Here is a 20,349-nt window from a genome sequence, read left to right as displayed (position 1 = left end):
TTGATCCTTTCTATTGCATTCTTGTGTTTTTTGTCTCATTAATTTCTCTTCTTATCTTTATAGTTTCCTTCCTTTTGCTTGCTTGGGGTTATTTCCAAGCGGAGTGTTCAGCTCTTTAATTTTCAGCCTTTTAAATTTTATGATGTAAACATTCAAGGCAATAAATTTTTCTTGAAGTACATTTTCACTGCATTCCACCCGTTTTGATATGTAGTATTTTCATTACTTTTTAGTTCTAATAATTTTTGAGCGTCTGTTATAACTACTTATTTGACTTGAGTTCTTTAAAAGGCTGTTTTTCAGTTTCAGAAAGCTTGGGGTTTGGGAGCTTTTTAGTTATCTTTTAAAAATCAGTTTCTAACCTAACTGAATTGTAGTCTGTATACTGCTGATTTAGATATTTGTGAAGACTTGCTTTGTAGTCAAGCAGATGATCCTTTTTATAAATGTTCCATGTGGACTTTAAAAGGACACAGTCTCCTCCAGCCATGTTCATTTCCCTCTCTTGCTCTCACACGCTCAGTAGGTCAAGCTTACTTAATGTTTGCTCAAATCTTGTGTATCTTGTTTGGTTGTTTTTCTGCCTGCTTCTGTCAAAGACCTCGACAGTGGGTTCACCAAGTTCCCCTTGCAGTCATGTCAATATTTGCTCAATATGTTTTAAAGTTGTTATTAGGTGCACATGCATACAAGTTTTAGAATTCTTATATCTTCCTGTTGAGTGAAATCTTTTACAATTATGAGGTGAACCTCTTTGGCTCTAGTACTGCTCTTTGCAGTAAAGTCTATTTGAACTAATATTAATACCATTTCTCCAGCATTCTTTGGTTAGTATTTGTATATCCTTTTCTCACCCTTTTGCTTTCAACCTTTCTTTGCTCTTATTAGGTGTATTACTGTACTTATAAACTGCTTCTAGCTGGATTTTTAAAAATCTAGTCTGACAGTCTTTGCTTTTCAACCAATTAGTTTAATCCATTTACATTTATTGTAATGACTGATATAATTTGTGTTTAGTTGTACTATACTAATTTGTGCTTTCTATTTCTCCTACTTCTTCTGATATTTTTTCCCTTTATTTCTTATATTTTTTTGTCTTTTTCACCCTTGTTTCTATTTTTTCCTCTATTAGTTTGAAAGTTATAAATTCTATTTCTGTTCTTTTAGTGATTGGCCTAGAAATTTTAACATTTATTTCTGAGTTAACAATGTCTAAAGTTAAAATTAATTCAGGGATTTTAGGTCAATTTAGCTTTCTTGCCTGCTTTCCATTTTACCTGCTATTATTTTCCAGTATTTTTAACACATTGTGGTTTTTCTTAGTTCTAAAAATTAGACATCATTATATCTGTTTTATGTATTCTGTCCCTTTTGGAGTTTATGATGTATGGACATGCACATGCACTCCAAGAAAAAGCAGGCTCATTTTCACTAAAAGAACTTCCTTTGCTATGACCTTTCACTGGGGCCATTTTTCCCTGAAAACTCTGTTTCCTCTCTCTTCTGAAAAAGAATGTTGCAGGGTTTATAGCTATAGCTTGACAGAACTCTGATAAGAGTCCACTGTCTCTTGCACCTGTCATTGCTGTTGGGACGTCTGCCTTCCGTTCTTGTCACTCCTGGTTTTACTCTTGACTGCCCTTTTGTTTGGGTCTTTCCTCATATTTACTTCAGTTGTGTGTGTTTGTTTTTAATTTTGTTTTTTATTCATCACATAGATATATATTTGTTACCACTACAAAGTGACCACTTGCTTATTGCTTTTTTTTTAATTGTGGTAAAATATACGTAACATAAAATTGATCATTTTCACCATATTTAAGTGTACAATTCAGTGGCATTAAGTGCATTCACAATGTATGCAACCATCACCACTATCTATATCCAGAACTTTTTCATCATCTCAAACAAAAACTCTATATGCATTTAAACAACCATTCTCCTTTCCCCCCTCCCACAGCCCCTGGTAACTACTGTTTTACTTTCTGTCTCTATGAATTTGACTCCTCTAGGGACCTCATATAAGTGGAATCACATAATGTTTGTCGTTTTGTGTCTGGCTTATTTCACTGAGCATAATATCCTCAAAGTCCATCCATGCTGTAGCATGTGTCAGAACTTACTTCCTTTTTGAAGTTGAATAAATTCTATTGTACATATATGTGTGTGTGTGTGTGTGTGTGTTTTTGTCATCTGATGATGGACACTTGGGTTGTTTCCACCTTTTTGGCTATTGTGAATAGTGCTACTACTGTGTACCTTGATGTACAAGTATCTGTTCAGGTTTCTGCTTTCAATTCTTTTGGATCTATACCCAGAAGTGGAATTGCTGGATCATATGGTAATTCTGTGTTTAATTTTTTGAGAAACTGCAACACTGTTTCACACAGCAGCCACGCCATTTTACATTCCCACCAACAACTCATGAGGGCTCCCAATCGCTGTACATCCTCATCAACACTTAATCTCCTTTATAAAAATAAAATAAAAGCCATCCTAATGGATGTGAAGTGGTATCTCATTGTGGTTTGCCTCACATTTCCCTGATGACTGATGATGTTGAGCATCTTTACATGTGCATATTGGCCATTTGTGTGTCTTTGGAGAAATGTCTTTTCAGGTCCCTTCCTTGCCCATTTTTTAAGTGGATTATTTGCTCTTTCTCCTTTTGAGGTGTAGGAGTTCTTTATATTTTCTGGATGTTAATCCCTGATCAGATATATGATTTGCAGATATTTTTGACGATTCTGTGGGTTATCTCTTCACTTCCTTGATAGTATCCTATGATGTACAAAAGTTTTTAATTTTCACAAAGTCCAATTTATCTATTTTTAATTGTGTTGTCTTTGCTTTTGGTGCCATTGCCAAGAAATCATTTCCAAATACGTCATGACTTTCCCCTACATTTCCTTTCGAGTTTCACTGTTCAGCTCTCAGGTTGGTGAGTTGGCCCCTCACACTATCCAAAGATAACTAATGAATTTTAAGGAACCATGCTCGACACGTCACAGTTGTCACCTCATTGATATATCCTGTACCCCGCCGTGGCATATGGGGGCTTCCATCCTGAGTCCTTTTGACATGACGCTTGTAGACTTTTTGATAATTTCTTTGCTTTCTGATCTAAGGAGATGCTCCAGCTCCTCAGATCTAGAATCAGCTATTTCTCCAAAAAGGCCTGGTTCCCTTTAGCATGGACCCTGTCTAGAAATCAGTCTGGGTGAGGGTGCCCGTGGCTGCAGGGTTGGTTCTTGTTTCTAGGCCTTTGCGGTAGGCAGAGTAATGAAATACCTTTAAATATATATCATACATCAAATATATATATAACATACATCTGAAGCTTTCCATTCAGATCTGGGGTTTATTGTGTGATCTCCTTAATTTTAATCCAAATCTCCTTCCTCTCAGCTGAAAATCCTAATACTCACCACACCAGCATTACCCATCTGTTTTATGTTACAATTCACACACAGATATTTCAGAATAACAATGTTGATGTTATTATCACCAACAATAGTATTACTGCCGGTTATTTTTCATTTTGGGTCTGTAGCCCTAGAGATACATGGTCGATTCACTGTGGCTTCATGTCATCTGGAATGTTTCTCTCTTTGTGATTCACTTGTTTCATCTTTGGGTTTTTAGAGATTACTTTTTAAATTTAATTTTGTTTGCAATTCTGTGAAGTGTCTGCATGATTCTGAGACCAAATCTATAACAGGAGGCGATGCCCGGCCTCAGGCTGCGGGAATCTGGTGGCCACTCAGGTGCCAGGCGGAGACAGCTCTGGGGCATGGGGGGGGGGGGGGGGGGGCTGGCGAAAGGGGGGCAAAAGCAGCCCCAGCCCCAGGAGCTGGCCTGACACCCTCACCTGCCAGTTTTTCCTCCTGCACAGGTTGCCAGGCGGGAGGGAAGGATCATCCTGACCTCAGGGCTGCCGTACCACAAGGTGAGGACCCCACAGACGACTCACATCTGAGCCTTGACTTCCTGAGCCGCCCACACCTCAGGGTCTGCTTGCCGTGGGGCCGGTGGGAGGGGGGCTGAGCGGCACCACTGCCCCACCCTGGGCAGAGTGGAGGCTCTCGGCCTGGAGCTGGGAAGGCGGGGCCTGGGTGGGCTCTGGGTTCTGGCCCACCGCTCGACGGCTGCACGTGTCCACAGCTCCGGGCCCAGGTTGGGGCTGGGCGCTGCCTCTCGGTGGACTGCTCCCTCAAGGCCCGGCAGCAAGCCACGGCCGTGATCAGGCATTTCAACGTGCGTGTCACCCACTCGGACATCTTCAGCCGCTGCCAGGTGGGTGCTGCGTGCCCCTTGCCGGCCCTGGGCCAGTGTGGAAGCCCAGGCTCTGACAGGTGAGGCCCACGAGGCCCTGGCGGTGGCGGGACGGCCTTGGCGTTTCTGCTCATGTGAGCAGTGGCCACTGCCTGGTCTGTGTGTTTTCTCCTCTCCGCCATCCCCAGACGCCCATGCCCACGGCACGGGGGAGCTTGGCGGCGGGGGGGGAGGGGGCGGTCACTGCAGTCTGTGGCCAAGAGGTGGCAGAGCATCGGGGCCCGCGTGGCCAAGGTGGGCAGCCGAGACTGAAAGGGCAGCTCAGGGCGGGTGTCCGCTCAGGGTTGGGAATGTCCTCCTGGCCCAGGGCTGGCCTCCCACGGGGCTTCTGGAGGGAATACAGGGAACCCACCAAAGTGCCTCTGTCTGGGGCGGATCCCGTTTTCCAAGGGCAAGGTCCAGAGCCACGGATTGCTGCTGGGTCCACCCTGACGGCTAGAAAGGTCTGGCTGAGGAAATCCCCAGGTCGGGGCAGCCATACCCAAGGTTAAGATCCGTGAGGAATCTGGGGCCTGGGAGCCAGGGAGGGGGCACCCCTCCCCTCCCCTGCTGGCCTGGGTGCCCTGTCCTGAGCTGTGCGGCTGAGGGGAGGTGATGCGGCCTTTGGGCCCGGCCCTGCCAGGCTGGGGCATGGCTGCCCTCGGCGTTGGGGTCTGCGCGGGTGCGGCGGGCAGGGAGGGCCAGGGCCGGTCCCCGTGCAGAGTGCTGGCTATTCCCAGAATATTCTGGAGTTCAGGCCATGACGATGTTGCATTGGGAGCAGCTCCCCAAGCCCAGCTGTTTGGTGGCAGCTCAGCCTGGCTTCCCCCATCCGGGTACACGTGGAGGCCGGCCAGGCCCCACACTTCTGCACAGCCCCCCAGGCCGGCGCCCAGCAGAGTGGGAGGGAGGGAGGAGGGAGGGAGGAGGGAGGGAAGCCCCTGTTTTCAGGTCCTTGGACCCCCACCGCCTGGCCTGGGGTGCAGTCTGTGCAGAAGCTGGGCCCCTGGCCTGCCAGGACGGACGGTGGCCAAGCCGGGTGGCGGGAAGTGCTTTCCCTTGGGCTGGAGCTCGGGAGGACGGTACCGGGTCCCTGCTCAAGGCTGCAAGTGTTGTAAAGACCCCAGGACATCAGGCGGGGCCTGTGGGGGCATTTTCCTGAGCTTTTCAGAGCCTCTGCTGGTGCCTTCTTGAGAAAACGGAAATTGGGTAGCCAGGAGGAAAAGCCCACTCGCGCCGCGGCAAGCCACTGGGGAGCAGCCTGAGCCTTCGGACCTGCGGGGGCCAGGTGCAGGGGGCGGTTGCTGCCCTTGGCGGGAAGAGCATCCGGGGCCCCGCTGCCCTCACCCCACGTGTGCCCCGCTGCCCTCACCCCACGTGTGCCCCGCCGCTGCCCGCAGCGGGCGGGACAGATTTGCAGCATTCTAACCGCAGGGCGGGGAGGCAGGAGACCTGGAGCAGGTGGTGTACCTGCCCAGGTAAGGGGTGGCGGCAGCTTGTTGGGGGGGGCGAAGGCGAGGCGCAGAGGATCCAGGATACGATTCAAGGGCGTGGCTGGGATCCTAGGTTTTAGGCTGAGCCCCTGGCCGGCGGCCCGGCAGGTGCTGGGTCTGGGCTCTCGGGAATCTGATCGGGAGGGTGCGCCGGGGTACACCAAGCTCTTGGGGCGGGGGGAAGGGGCTCACTGCCCAGCTGGGGCCCTGCCCAGCGCTGTCCTTCTGTGGTAGATGTGCGTTCCACACGTGCCCAGCTGGCGAGGAGGGCAGAGACAGGGCCCCCGGCTCGGGGCCCAGAAGCAGAAGCGGCCACACCAGCGGCCACGCGGGGCTGCCGGGAGCGGGGCGGGGCGCCAGGCAGAGACCTGCGTGTGCGGCCACGCGGGCGGCAGGTGGGAGCCCGGGTGTGAGGCTGGGCAGCAGCGCCCAGTGGGCCTTTTAGTCGGGAACGGGGTCCCAGGGCCGGGGAGCCTCTGAGGCCCGTGACTGTCCGGCAGCCTCCAACGGGGCCCAGCTCCAGAGCGAGGCAGGTTGGGTGTGCCCAGGGCAGGACCCTCCCTGGGGGCCAGACAGCTGTTTGGAGCCATCTACATCTGTGCCCAGGGACCCCAAAAGGCCGGCATGGCAGGGCCAGGCGGGCAGGAAAGGGGCCCCTGAGAAGCCAGGGTTTCTGAATTTGAGCCCAGCCTCGCGCACCGCAGAAGCCTCCGGGGCGGGGTGGGGGGACCCAGCTGGCTGTGGGTTCGTGGACTGGTTCCCACCGTGGTCCTCAGGCCGTGCAGCTGGTCACGGTGAGTAGAGGAGTCCCACTGCCGACGTGCAGCGGCGTCTGCGCCAGGGCTGGGCCCCTCAGGCCGTGCTCCCCCCGCCTGCCCCCAGAGCCCCTCGGCCACGGTGCTCGCGGCCTCCCCTCAGGAGCTCAGCCTGAGCAGCGGCCGGGAACGGCTGCCCGCCCGGCCCTGCACGCTGGCTACGCCTACTCGCCGTCCGGCGCCGGAGCGGTGCTGTCCTCGGGGCGGCCCAGGGGAACCAGTGGCCCTCTCGCAGGTGGACCCCAAGAAGCCCAGAAAAGGGGCTGCACAGATGCCCCCAGGTGATGGCCTGAGGCCCAGTGACCAGCAGCTCCGTGCAGCTGCAGACCCTGCTCTGCCCTGAGAGGCCACGGCCAGGGCCAGGGTGGCTCCTAAGCCCATCGGGACATCGAAGGGCGCTGGCCAGCGGCCAGCAGGGAGCAGCACCCTTAGCGCTGGCCCAGAGAGCGCCTCCGCGCCGTGCTCGGCCGGCAGGGTCCCGTCCTGCGCCCCCGAGGGCCCGAGCACCCTGGGCGCTGGCTCAGAGCCTCTGCTGCCCCTGCCCAGGCCAGAGCTGGGCGCCTCCCTGGAGAGCTCCCGCCGCCAGGCTGAGTTTCCATTTTCTTTTCCTTCCTTCTGCTATTTTGGTGCCGTTCCCAGAGGGAAAACCCACTTGACACACGAAGCGTTCCCAGAGCCTGCCGGGCCGCTCTCGGGGCTGCTCGTCGGGGTGCGAGGCCAGAGCAAGTGAGGCTGCAGGGACTGTGTGCCCGGCCACGTGGGGGAGGCCCCTGTCGCAGGGAGGTGGCCCGCCCGCCCACCCCGGGGCCCAGTGGGCGAGGGGCAGTGGGTCTCTCGTAGAGGGCAGGGTCATGGCCCACGAAGTTGGCGACTTGGGCCTGGGATTGTCCATCGGGAACGTCCGCCAAGAGGACATTCCCAGCGCTGTCCACCATGGGAAAGGATCTTATCAAAGAAATTTGAGTTTAAAAAAAACCCTAAGCAGGAGCCCAGGCGTGGCCGGGCATAACGTCTATTTTTCTGTCCCTCCGGCCCCCTCTGCTGTGGTGGGGATTGGGCCGTGGCCCCAGTGACGTCGGCCCTTAGAAGTGGGCCCCGGGAGGGGAGGCCACTGCAGGATGACAGTCACCCCACCTCAGGGAGCTCTCAGCAGAGCCAGCTCAGGGGTCCCCAGGAAGGGGAGGGTGATGGGGGGAGGAGCCTGCAGTTACGGGAGGCTGGGCCTCGGGGACAGGCTTACAGACCCCCCCGGGAGACCCCAGGGCTGGGCAGGGGCCCTGAGAGGGAGGAGGAGGGCGCCCAGGCTGATTTCTGGCACGGGAACGGGTGTGGGCCGAGGGCTCTTGGGGCCTGGGCATGCGAGGGGGACCCCTGGCCAGCGGCCCCCCAGCGCACACACCCACAACTTGGGGGCCTGCAGTGGTGGGGGCCCCGGAGCCCTCCCAGACCCAGGGGCCGGCCGGGGCGCCCATGCCCAGCCTGTCCCCGAGCATGGAGACCCTCCCTATACCCTGATGGCCAACTGCAGACGTAGGAACAGACAGGAAGAGGCGCAGCGGTCACTGACCCCGCCCCTCCCCGGCCTTTGTGCTCCGTGGCCCCCAGCCCCGTTCCCACACTCGGTGCCCCCAGGGTCACACAGGCACAGAGGCTGCAGAAGGAGCGGCCCCCACCCTGCACAGGCAGAGACCCTGGGCCGCTGGCTCCCGCAGCCGTAGGCGGGGCCTGTCACAGGCCTCGAGGGTGGCGGGAGCTACCAGACAGGTTTCATCAGGGGTTGGGGCCCAGCATGCCTCCAGACTCAGGATGCCAGCCGGGGTGTCAGCCCCATCGGCAAGCTCGGCCTAGCTCCCCGGAGGTGACAGCAGGGTGGGCCCAGCTGATCACCCCAGGAGGCCCTCCCCACAGCCTGCAGGGCCTTCCTCTCGGTCCCACCCCTCCCCTCTGGGTCTCATCCAGAGCCCAGCCTTGGTTCCCACCAGATGGCTCTTGGGGAAACTGAGGACCTGGACCGCACTGGCCTGGGGACCCCTGCTCCCGGTGGCCCACTTCTTTAGGAAGGATCCTGGGCTGGTGTGACAGCCGTACCCACACCCGCGCACGGACGCAGGGCTGCCTGGGCACCAGCTGTCTGGTAGTCTGCCACCATGCCTGCCCCACGTGGGACTCTCATCCTCCCGCAGGGCTACCAGGGGCCCCCATGTGGTCCGAGATGTGTGATGAGGCCCTGGGAACAGCCTGGGCCAGGGGACCTGCTGGTCAGCGCCCGGGGAGGTCGGGTGTGTTGAGCCCCCAGCCCAGCTCACGCCAGGCGCCCATCCAGGCACCCAGCTCCTTGCTCCTTTTGTGTCTGTCTGTGGGGAAGGTGCCCTGGGGCCCGGCGGTCAGGGCCACTCCCCTCTGGACCCTGGTCCTCACCGTGTGCTTCTAAGAGGTGCTCCCATGTGCGGTCTGGGGCCCCCCCACCCAGGACGTACCTCCTGGATGTTGATGGATGTTCACTTTTTAAAAGGGCCGAGATGCTTCAAGTCAGAACTCAGAGGGCGCAGACTCGCCTGACAGAGGACAGGTCACAGTGCAGGGTGGGACGGCGGGCACACTGGTGCACAGATACACGGGACGGAGGGAACAGGCCACAGCCACGGCCAAGACGCTGGCCCCAAGCCAGGCCGGCGTGACGCCTCGGGGGGAGCCGGTGCAGGCCAAAGAGGACAGGCCTCTTGGAGCTGGAGGGAGGGGCAAAGACCGTGTGGGCACCCTCGGCTCTGTCCTCTCAGGCCCAAGGTCAGTAAGACACCTTGGGCAGCAAGAGGACACCCAAAACACAAAGTCTGGGGTCTCCCATCCCTCTGCTCTGTGCCCCCCTGGCCCACGTCAGTGCCACTCTCTGAGCCCCAGCCACGGAGCCAGCAGGAGCCACTGGCCAGAGGTGTCAAAGGCCAGCTCTATACCCGCCGCTCAGTGGGCTCGAAAGAAAGGGGAGGGAGGGCGGGGCGCAGATGACCTGCCTTCCGGGCGAGGGGCAGGCGATGCCAGCCAGGCCCGTGGGGTGGGTGGGGGAGGGCACCCATCTCAGTCCGAGGGTCCCGTGGCCGTGGCCGGGGCTGGGGCTGGCGGAAGGGCCGGAGGCGCACCGTCCCCCAGATGTCAGACATCACAGCCCACGAGCTAGATCACATGAAATGCAGACTTCAGGGTCCGTAGATAAGGTTTTGTTGGCAGCAGCCCCGCCTGAGTGTTCTTTCGCACACTGCCCACAGCTGCTTTCGCAGAAACCAAGCAGCCCTTCCAGGAAAGCCCCCGCCCCCGCCCTGCTGCTGGGGTCGGTGGCAGGGATGACCGGGCCCAGGGGCCAGGCTGGCATCTAGCAGGGGAGGTGGCCTCTTCTTCCTTTTGAGTACCTGCCAGCTCCAAAGCCAGGGGGCCTGGCCCAGGAGAGCAGGCCTCGCTTCTGCAGACCCACTGTCCCCTCAGCCCTGGGTGCAGCAGGCGGGACAGGCTCACCAGCCTTGGGGTCAGGGCTGCAGATGGAGGAGGCCCCAGGTAGCCGTGGATTGGGTCTGGGGAGGGTCCTCAGGGTGACAGAGTAGGGCCTGCCAGGCAGTGACTACTCCATCTGTGTCCGAACAGGGCAGGGGCCTTTGGATCGATGGCCAGCGCAGCGGGTGCCCTGTGGGTGGGCAAGCAGCAGGAGCGGGCCTGTGTCACCGCCACTCCCACCCGGCCACCTGCCCCTCCCCAGCCGCACGGAGTCAGACCGGCTGGGGTGTGGGGGCACCCCCTTCCCAGCCCCTCCCAGGCAGCCCCGCTCTCCGCCCACCCGCCACCCTGAGCAGGGCCCCTGTGGGTGGAGCTCTGCTGAGAGCCCATTGTCGGGTACGTCTGGGACCAGCACAGACCCGGAAGGTCTCCACAGGGATACGGGGTCTCCACAGGGGAGCAGCATGGCCGGTGGATACCTGGGCAGGTGGGGGCCTAGGTGTGCCCCCAGCCAGCCAGGGGTAGGGCAGGGCCTCGGGAGAAGGAACGGTGCTCTCCTCCCTGGAGCTGGGGGAGTGGCGGGGGAGAGTGCATTGCGGGGGCCCCCGGGAAGTGGGGGGCTGGGCTGGGACTGCTTCTTCCTCCCCCCATCTCGGCAGACGCACTGCGCCAGGCGCAGGTGGCAGTAGAAGAGGGGGCCCTCTCCTGCTTGGCCTGACTCAGTGGCCCTGGAAGGTGCAGGAAGGGGGAAGGGCCGGGGACGCCCGCCCCTGGGCTCAGCCCCGCGCCCACCCCTCCACACTGCCAGCGCCCCGACTCATTCCAGCCTGCTGTCCACACCGGCCCCTCTTGACCTCACCGGACCCCACATCACACCCCAGCTCCTGCAGCACCTGAGCACCCACTCTCTCCCCCAGGCCTGCCAAGCCCCAGTTTAGATGTCACTTCCTCCAAGAAGTCCTCCAGGCCCCCAGCCCAATCCCGGGAATACCACCACCCTTTGGAGAAGTACTTTGGAGCCCCCCTCTCCTTGGGCTGAGAGCACGGGGGCAGGAACTGTCCCCTGGCCCCCTGTGCAGGCCTGATGTGAGTGGGTGACAGACCCCAGGCTGCAGGGCTGCCACCTGCTGTTTGAGGGCTCAGCTCCACTTGTCGGTGGGATGGGGACAACCAGGGCTGCCCCCAGCCCGTACCGCATCGGCCCCTCCCCGACTTCCCCAGCCTGCCACCCCTCTCTCCGCCGGCTGGCGCCCGCCCCCTCCCACACGGCCCTGGGCAGCCGAGGTCCTCCGCCCCCGCCCCCGCCGGCGCGGGAAGGCTGGCGGGCGGGCGGCCGTTTGCTTTTGAATCTGGGCCGGGCGCCCTGAGTGGCCCTTTCAAAGGCCGGCGGGGGCGGGGGCCGTTCCCAGGCGCGCCCCGCCCTCCGCGCCGCCCCTCCTCCCGCTTTCCCACGCGCCCGCCGCCGGCGGTTCTCACGGCCCGCGCCCCTCCCCCGTCTGGGAACGGCTCGCGCCTGCCGCGCTGGGGGTGCCCGGGAGCCCCGGGAAGGGGACGCCTCCCGGGCTCATCGGGGACGGTGGAGGGGTATGGCCACCTGGGGGGGGGCTTCGGGACCACTGGGCGGGGGCTGTGTGCCGCCTGGGGGTGTGCTCGAGGGAGGGGTGCTATGTGCTCGCAGCGGGGTGCTCAGGGGCCACAGGGGAGGTGTACGTGCCGCCTAGGAGGGTGCTGGGGCTGTGGCGGTGTGGATGGCGGGGGGAGGGGGAAAACCAGCTAACTGGGGGGCCACGGAGAGGGGGTGTGTGCTGCCCAGCGTCTTGCCAGGGATGGGCGTCAAGGGGGATGTGCTGCCTAGGGGGAGGTGCTGAGGGGCCAAAGGGGATGGGGAGCCACCCCAGGGCCTGGGTCCAGAGGGCATTCTCTGGCCCAGATTCTGTTTGACTTAACCCAGGGCATGTGGCCACCCACCCACCCTCACCTCACGGAGAGAGCTAGGGGGTGCTGGCCATGCCTGCCTGGGGATGGTGAGCACTGCCCCTCGTCGGGGTCTCCCTGCCGTGGGAGCAGGTCCGGGGCCTCCCTGCAGCTCTCTCACTGCCTCTGTTCCTTCTAAGAGCCTGGGAGGGCTGGGGGCCGGACTTGGGAAATTCCAGGACAGACCCCTGATAAGTGCGAACTTCAGAGCAGAATCCCATGTTTTATCTGAAATTCACATATTGGTCCGCGTTCTCCCTGGTCCCCCTGGAGGGGGGCCGTGACTGTCCTGTGTCAGAGTCCAGGATGCGAGGAGGAGGGGAGGACTTGGCCACCTGTCCAGGCCCAGTGGCTCACACCCTTCTGTCTGCCTCGGTGGACATTGGCCCCGACCCATCCGAGTGAGCTGGACGTGGGGTCTCATTCTGATAGGCCTTAGATGGCCTAAGCTGGGCTGTCAGTCCGGCTGTCGCCATGCAGTGAGGTCTGCACGTCCAGGTTCTAAGTGGGCCCTGGGCTGTGGCTGGCACAATTGGAAGAAAAAGGGGGTGAAGGCTTGAGAGGATCAAGGCACACAGGGCAGGGAGTGACCGATTCCCGGGCTGTAGGCCTGCCGGCCCCAGAGAGCCTGAGGGAGGGGCTCAGACCCTCCCCTGTGTCCCTAACCGGGGTGACCGTGGCCGGGCAGTGCCCCTCAGTCAGGCCTTGTGTTGTCCAGACTGCGTCTTGGACACCATGCTTATCTTTCTGTCCGGGGCACGTGGCTTTCCTCCCATTGTCCCAGATGCCCCTGTCCCCTCCCCATCTGCTTGGAGAGGTGGACTCTCCCCGTCAGGACTCCTCCCACCCCAGGAACACACCTCCGGACCCCCCCCCCCCACACCGTACGTGTGGGGCACTGCAGGCTGCTGGGCGAGCACTCAAAGGCACATCCACTCACGCAGGCCCTGTGTCCTCACGTGACATGCCGGGTCACACAGGCTCCGTGTTCACACGCCTGACTCACGCCCACACGTGGACACACTCAGCTGCTCCAAAGCTGGTGCTCTTGCACCCCGAGGACCTGGGTGCTTCCGAGACACACGCCTGCGGAGTGCCAATGCAGACGCGTGTGCCCAGACCTGGCGCTGTCAGGGTCTCTCACACACCGCAGGCCCCAGCACCCGTGGCCCCTGACCCCCCAGGGGGCCGACAGCGCCAGAGGCCCATCCCCCGCTCTGTCTGCGGAGACATTGTCCGGGCCCCACAAAGGGGATGGACCATGGCCTGGTGGGGGAGGGGCCGGGCCTGTGGGAACTGACCTTCCTGGGCCTGGGGGCAGGGCGGGCACAGAGCAGGGCCCCCGCAGGGCTGCCATCCTAGGTCTCCAGCAGTGGGGACAGAGGGCCGCAAGCCTGCTTCACAGGTCAGAAGAGCACTGGCTGGGATTTTAAACCTTCCCAGGCAGGCCCCATCTCAACCACACACCTCCCCGGGGGCCTGGGGCCTGGTCCTGCTGCCCCAGCATGTGCCCGTGGCTGGCAGGTGGGGGGTTGAACCCTGTAAGTGCCTGGGATCTCAGCTGTGACGGGAGGGGCCACAGTGCTCCCAGCCCCCAGCCCAGTGCCAGGGCCAGCAGGGCCTTCCTGGGCCAGGCCAGCCTGTCTTGAAGGAGGCTCACAGCCCCACCCCCCGGGCACTTGGGGGGCAGCTGGCCCAGGACCCCTCAAAGCGCTGCCAGACAGCGTGGGAGAGTGAGGTGTGGAGCGGACCCAGGGCGGCGCCTAATTGCTTCCTCCATGGCCTCTGTCTGCCTGTAGCGAGGTGTCAGGCCCGCCCCCAGGCCGGGGGTCTTTCATACCAGCCCTTTGTCCCTGTCCCTGCACCATTTGTTGGGGCAGCTCTGGGGGGTCACGGTGCACAAGCCAGCCCAGGGAGGCCTCTGGACCCACCGGTCTCAGGACCTCAGGCAAGGCCGGGGAGGGGTGGGGCAGGGGGGTGGCGCCTGGCAGGGACCAAATGGGCCATAGGGCCCTGGGAACTGACACTGGTGCCCTGCAGCTCCTCTGGCACGAGTAGGAGACACTTGCCGAGTGTAGGTGTGTACGGGAAGGTGCCGGAGACCCCGCCACCCCATGCTGGCTTTTCTCGCCCAGTGGTCGTACGGGGATGATGTTTATTTTCTTCTGCTCTTTTATGCTTTGCTGTAAATTTGCTCTAAATGAGCAAGAAATGGGCCACTACTCTAGAGCGTGTCACAGCTTCTCAGCCCAAGCCTCCTTCCTGCCTGCCTGTGGGGTCTCCTGGGGCCTGGGTGCCAGGCGGACCGTACCTCACATCCCACTGGGTGGTGGGCCTGAGGGCAGGGAGAGCAGCTGGCCTACCAGGGAGCATGGTCAGGCCGGCTGCTGGCCAGGTCCTCCTCAGCATCGGGGCCCTCCACTAGGCTCCCAGCCTGGAAAGGCCACTTCCTGCCGCCCTGTCCCCTAGGGACCACTGGTCCTCTCTCACGCTCTGTGCCCTGGCAGCCCCCGGTGTGGCCCATCTCCCACCGCGCCCCCCCTCAGCCCCCCACTCGGGGAGGCCCAGGGCTGATGGGGGTCCAAGGGTGTTTATAAGCAGTTAGCATGGTGCTGCTCTCAGCCCTAGGAGGGGCTGGTGGGCTCTGGGCAGGAGCGTGTGCAAGGCCCCTCCCACCGCACTCTGTGGCCCAGTCCGGCCTGCCTGTGACAGCCCTCTCCCCACTCCCGACATCGGTGCACCAGCCGTCCACTACCTGGTGGCACAGCAGACACCACGGACCACGGCAAGTGTGCGTCCACGGCTGGTGGGAGCAGACGTGCCTGGGGACACACAGTTAAGGACAGACCCCGTGACCTCGCCTCTGCTCAGCTCTGGCCGCGCTGGTGGCAGTCACTCCCCAGGGGGAGTGATGGGTGGGGGTGGAATTCCTGGGCTCAGAGCTGAGAGCTGGCCTGCTCATGGGCATGGCTCCCAGCACCTGGGAACCGACCCCTCAGCCCTCCAGCTTCCCCCTCCCCAAGTCCCAGTCTTAGGGGAACGGAGGGTGCCAGCTCGCACACCCGCCAAGCCCAGCGAAGGGCTGGGGGCGCCTCCCAGGGAAGTGGCCTTTCCTGCCCTCCTCGGGCCTGGGGGAAGGGAACAGGCCGTAGAGGGCGGACCACCAGGCCCCTGGGCCAGTCCCGGCTGGCATCCCAGCCCCGGAGAGGCAGCCTCACGCCCTGGGGTTGGGCGGCACGGTGGACGTTGGCCCCAAGCACCCTTGGGAGCTGTGGCAACCAGGCATGCAGGTGGACCCCTGGGACAGGGGAGGCAGGAACCTTCCCAGCCCCTCCTGCCCGACTCACCTGGCCCCTCCCACCCAGCCAGGCTCTGGGGGTGGAGGCCCGCCCTGCCGCCAGGCTCCCAGGCTGGATGGGGGCAAGGAGACTGGGCGGGACCAACAAGACCACACTGTCCGCCCGTCCAGGGCGCCCACCGCCCCCCACTGGTGTCTGCCCAGATCTGCTGGCATCCGAGGCTGGGGTCTGCACACCCCCCGCAGGAAGTGGACCTGGCTCAGACACCACCTGCACGCATCCCCTCGGCTGGGGGCTGGCGGGGTAAGGACCCTGCCAGGTGTGGGGTCCTGGCCAGCCAAGTGTGACCGTGAGCAGGCTACTCAGCCCCTCGGAGGCCCCTTCTCCACAGTGGGAGGTCAGAGGCTCCGTCCCCCTCTGCGTGGGGAGGGTGATGGGCGTGTGCTCAGCTCCGAGCCCCACAAGGGCAGGCCCGCAGCCACCCACAGCAGGTGGTCAGGCAAGGGTTGCTGGGCCGTGGGGTGGACAGGGGGGCCCTGGGTGCCAGGCCCTCCTACAGATGGGGACCACAGGACAGGGGGTGGGCAGGTGGCCCAGAACCGGCTTTTCCAGCCGGGAGTGGGGGTGGGGGCCAGGGTGACAGCAAGACCCGACAGTGGGCAGTGGCCGTGGGAAAACTAGCACCGGTGCTTCCCGAGGGTGGGGCCGGCCCTCGCGGACAACAGCACCGGGCGTTTGTCTGCGCGCAGTGACTCAGCGTGAGCTGGCGGCCCCGCCCAGGCGTGCACACCGCCGGTCCTGGGAAGGCTGGCGGACCCCTTGCAGAGGACCCCACCCCACCCTCCTCCCGCTGAGCCGTCCCTCCCACACCTGCTGGTGCTGTCCCCTCGGGTGGCCTGGACAGGGAGAGCCTGGGCCTCTGTGGCAGGCAGCCCAGGGCAGGGGCCGGAGGCTAGACAGCCCGCCTTTTCTCAGCTTCTTCCCCAGCTGGACCTGGAGTGACCACGGGCCTGACCTGCAGCCGGGGCTCTGCCCTCACTCCTGCCCCAAGAGCCCCTGGACCTGCAACCAGGAGGGCAAAGCCCACAGTGGTCTCCCTGTGCCGGAGGCCAGCCCAGAGTCTGGCCGGGGTCGGTGTGGGGAGGCCCCCCAGAGAGACCCAGGGGAGGGTCCTGCATGAGGATCAACCTCGCCCCCCCAGCCTCCCAGCAGAGGCGGCCCTGCCCTCTGGCGCCTGCCCACCCCCCTGCCACCCCGGGTTGTGATGCTGGAGGCCGAGCAGTGAGGCCACAGGTAAAGCAGGCTCCGTGATGAAAGGCCGTGGGAAGAGGGTGTGGGGGGGCAGGGCAGGAGCCCTCTCCCCGCCCCAAGCCTGTGGCTCCAGGAGCCCGTGGCCACCGCCTCCTACCCACCCCAGGCGCTCTGTCATCCAGGGCACTGACAGGGCTCACCAGGTGAGGAGGGGGCCCGGAGCCGTCGCTTGAGCACCCATCACGGCCCCTCCTCCCCGTGGACAGGCTCACCCCCCCCTCCCGTGACAGGATACCTGCATGTACCCGCCTGGGAGCTGGGTTTCAGCGGGCGCCCGGGCCCCCCACCCCATCTCCTTGCCTCGCTCTGGGAATCCTATGTCCAGACGTGACACCCTGCCAGGCAGTGGTTGTCTTGGAGCAGCCCCAGGGTGGCCACATTGTGAGGGCAGGATGGGCCCCACAAGCCCCACCCCCACCCTCGGGGACAGTAAGGTCGGTGGGGCTGAGCCCGCTACGTGTCCTCGACCCGGACTCTGCGTGGAAGCGGAAATGGCTTTGCTCCTCTGCCCCTCACGCACTTGGTGCCCAGTAGCCTCCAGACCATGCCAGCCCCTGGCGCAGGGCAGGCAGCAGGCGTCATTAGGAAGCGTGGACACTGAAATGGCCCTGGCATGCCCCAAAATGGGCTGAGGGGTCAGAGCAGCTCTAGGGCCGCCCACCCTGACACTTTGATGCTGGGCCTGCATCCCCCACCAATGTTGAGCCATCCCAGGGGGCCCAGGCTTGGCTCTGTATTTGGGGAGGACAGCTGGGTGATGGCAGAGACCTCTAGCATCTTTGGAATTAGAAGAGGCTGCCCAGGGCCCACTTGGAGCCCGTGCAGTCAGGGAGGGCTCCCAGGAGGTGGTGCGCCCCATGGTCTTGCAAGAAGAGGAAGGGAGGTGTCGTGCGTCTCTGTGAACCCCCTGGGCAGACCCAGAGCTGCAAGGAACACAGGGCTGGGGCTGGAGAGAGCACCTCCGCAGCCTCAGCACCTCCTCCGTCCCTAGGCTTGCAACTGTCACCAGTACCTGAAGGTCTCCAAGGATGTAATGAAGCAGCTTGTGTGGCTCAGCGGCCACCCAGAAGGCCCTAGCGGCACAGGTGAGTGTGCCTCGCTCAGGAGAGGGCTCCGTGGAGTCTGTGGGCAGTGGCCCAGCTGCTGGGTGCTCCCAGGGCTAACCTCCGGGGACGGCCAGGGAGGTGCCGGTGCCAGGGTGGGGGTGTGGGGGTGGACAGACAGTGTTCAGGGCCGGGATGAGGGCTGTGGCCTCTGCTCCCCTCTGTGTGGTGTGCAGGCCTCTGGTCCAGGAGACCGGGAAGCTCCAGCACTCAGGGCCCCCGGGATAGTGTCCCCCACTTTCTCTGCAGTGGGCCCTGCTTAATCACCCTGCCCCATACGTGGAGCGCACCCGCACATGGACGCATACGTGTATCTTGCACGTGAAGACACACACACACGCTCACTGGCACATGCGCTCTCACACACGTGCCCGTGCACACTCGGTCACGTGCGCACACAGATGAACACACACGGGCAGAGCACACACGTTCACCTGCGTACAGCTGCATCACTGGCCTCGCCAAGTAGCGGTCTGAACGTAGGTGAGCCTGGGTGCACAGGAAGGAGGGCGAGCCCCGCTGTCCGCCCCCACCAGGGCAGGTCCTATTCAGGGGCCCGGCCTCAGTTTCCCTCCGTGGAGGGCGGGATGGGGTGGCTACGAAGGGCATCTTGGGACAGCCGAAGGGGTGAGCCTGAGGCCAGGGTGCCTCCGGGCCCCTGTGCACAGCTGGTGCTCCTCCAGGGTGCTGTCTTCTCACTGTCCTTCCCGCCTCCCTCGGAGATTTGGGGCCACCCACGTAGTGGTTGAGCTGTCATGACGGCCTGCGTCCGGCCCTGTGCAGCTCTCAGCTCTCCACAGCATGGCCAGGATGTGCTGGAGGCTGGGGGGAGGGGCAGGGCATGAGCAGTGCCCCCCACAGGGGCCCCCCCCGGGCTCCAGCCCCGCCGAGCCCCCGACACCCTACCCGGAGGCTCACACTTGCCCTGGGCAGCACCGTCACGAGCTGGCAGGTAAGGGCTGGGGCCAGACAGGCTGTGGCAAAGCAGGGAGGCCAGACGGAGGTCATGGCCTCGCTGGGCTCCACGGGGGCGGCAGGGCTGGTGTGGGCGCCTCATCCATTCAGATCTGGCTGCAGTTAATCTGGAACCATCTGCAAAGAAATGTTTGCCAAGCAAATTACGAGGGTCAACGGGCCTGGGGGACGCTTCTCCCACCTGCTGGCCAGGGCTCCTCGGCCATCGCCGCCTCCATCCCGCACTGGCCCCTTGGCTGCTGCCGGCCTGGCCATGTCCCTGGCCGTCACACCGTGCCCTCAGTGCGGGTGGGGCCCTCTTGCAGGGTCAGGAGGAGGCCGCCTCCCAGGGTCTCTCCCACACCCTGAGCTCCAGCGGTCCCTTGGGCCCCGGCCCGCCCACCGACCTGGTGCTGGCTGGTTGCGAAACTCCCTCCTTGGCAGTGGGCTTATCTGCTCATCGCCACCGACGGGCCGCCCCCACCCCACCCTGCCCGCCGGTTCTCAGGCCCCCAAGTGCCCTAATCGGCCGATCTTACGCCCAGAACATGGTTCCCAGGGACCTTTGAGCCCCACGAACCTCCCAAGGTGTGAGTTCCCATGGGAGGGGACTGGGCTGGCGCCAGAGCTTCTTGGCCCCCTGCCCTTTGCCCTCTCTGCTGGGGGTGGGGGAAAGGCTGGGCACTTCAAGGTGCCCTGTGGGCGCTGGGGCTGCCAGTGCATCCTTAGAACAGACCCTGACATCCTTGATTGACAGGTGACGAGGCCACCCAAATCGAGGATGAACGGGAGACAGGTGAGCCCTGGGACCACCCACCGAGGACACAAGGGGCCCTGGCATCTGGACCCACCCCAGGATGGGGCAGAGGGGACCACTCTGAGGGGATGGTCCCTGTGCCCTGGGGAGTTGGGGGGCAGTGTCAGGGAGAGCTGGGAAGAGAGAGGGGTCAGTCACCTGTGACCCAGAGGTCCCTGGGTAGGAGAGGCAGGGGGTGGGGTGGCTAGGGAAACGGAAGGAGGGGCCGCTGGAGAGAGTGGGGCGGGGGCTCAGGGTGGCTGCTCCGCCTGTCCAGGCTCAGCCCCAGAGGAGGCCCCTGGGGGCTGCGCCTACGACCCCTCTTGCCGCTGGCTGGAGGAGGAGGACCTGCAGAGCCGCGTGCCAGCCAGACTGGGCAACGGCACCCGACTGCAGCTGTCGGGGGTCCCGGCAGGCGTGCTGCGGAGGCCGGGGCTGCGGCATTTCTACTGCTGCACGGGCTGCGGCAAAGTCTTCTGGGAGGGCTCCCACCTGGGCCGAGTCGCCGAGAACTTCCGAGAGGTTCTGGAAGGTGTCCCCGGCTCCCGCGAGCCGAGCCGAGCCCCCAGCCCGGCCGGCAGCCCCTCCTGAGGACTGGGCCCCTGGCCCCATGGCCTGCGTCACCCCTGGGGGCCGAGGCAGCCGGCAATAAAGTGGAAACGCTGCACGGGTGGTGGCCAGGACTCCTTCGGCTGGTTACCGTTTCACACCACACCCCCGAGCGCGCTCAGCCCCTCACAGCCGTCCCGGGAAGACGGAGCTTTCCTCGCGGTCAGGAGGCTTGGACCCTGAGCCAAGAACTGCCCAGCG

The 20,349-nt window shown here is 62.1% G+C and overlaps 1 protein-coding gene across 8 annotated transcripts in view; it reads left to right on the top strand.

Moving 5' to 3' along the window:
• EXD3 (exonuclease 3'-5' domain containing 3) overlaps positions 1-20,349 on the top strand; it is a 79,769-nt gene that overhangs the window by 56,781 nt on the left and 2,639 nt on the right. For 3 of the 8 annotated variants that reach the window (XM_036854736.1, XM_036854734.1, XM_036854739.1), the window contains 4 exons: positions 3,896-3,949; positions 4,165-4,296; positions 17,678-17,771; positions 19,501-19,539. In XM_036854736.1, the coding sequence (XP_036710631.1) occupies positions 3,896-3,949; positions 4,165-4,296; positions 17,678-17,771; positions 19,501-19,539 (319 nt within the window). Of the gene's footprint in view, positions 1-3,895; positions 3,950-4,164; positions 4,297-17,677; positions 17,772-18,038; positions 18,543-19,500; positions 19,540-19,816; positions 20,205-20,349 lie in introns of those variants that run through there. The other 5 variants (XM_036854737.1, XM_036854735.1, XR_005020228.1 and 2 more) reach the window with 4 other exon arrangements.

The sequence above is a fragment of the Balaenoptera musculus genome, chromosome 6 (genome assembly GCF_009873245.2).
Source record: "Balaenoptera musculus isolate JJ_BM4_2016_0621 chromosome 6, mBalMus1.pri.v3, whole genome shotgun sequence".
Taxonomy (NCBI): Eukaryota; Metazoa; Chordata; class Mammalia; order Artiodactyla; family Balaenopteridae; genus Balaenoptera; species Balaenoptera musculus.
This window is presented reverse-complemented; position numbering and strand designations above follow the sequence as displayed.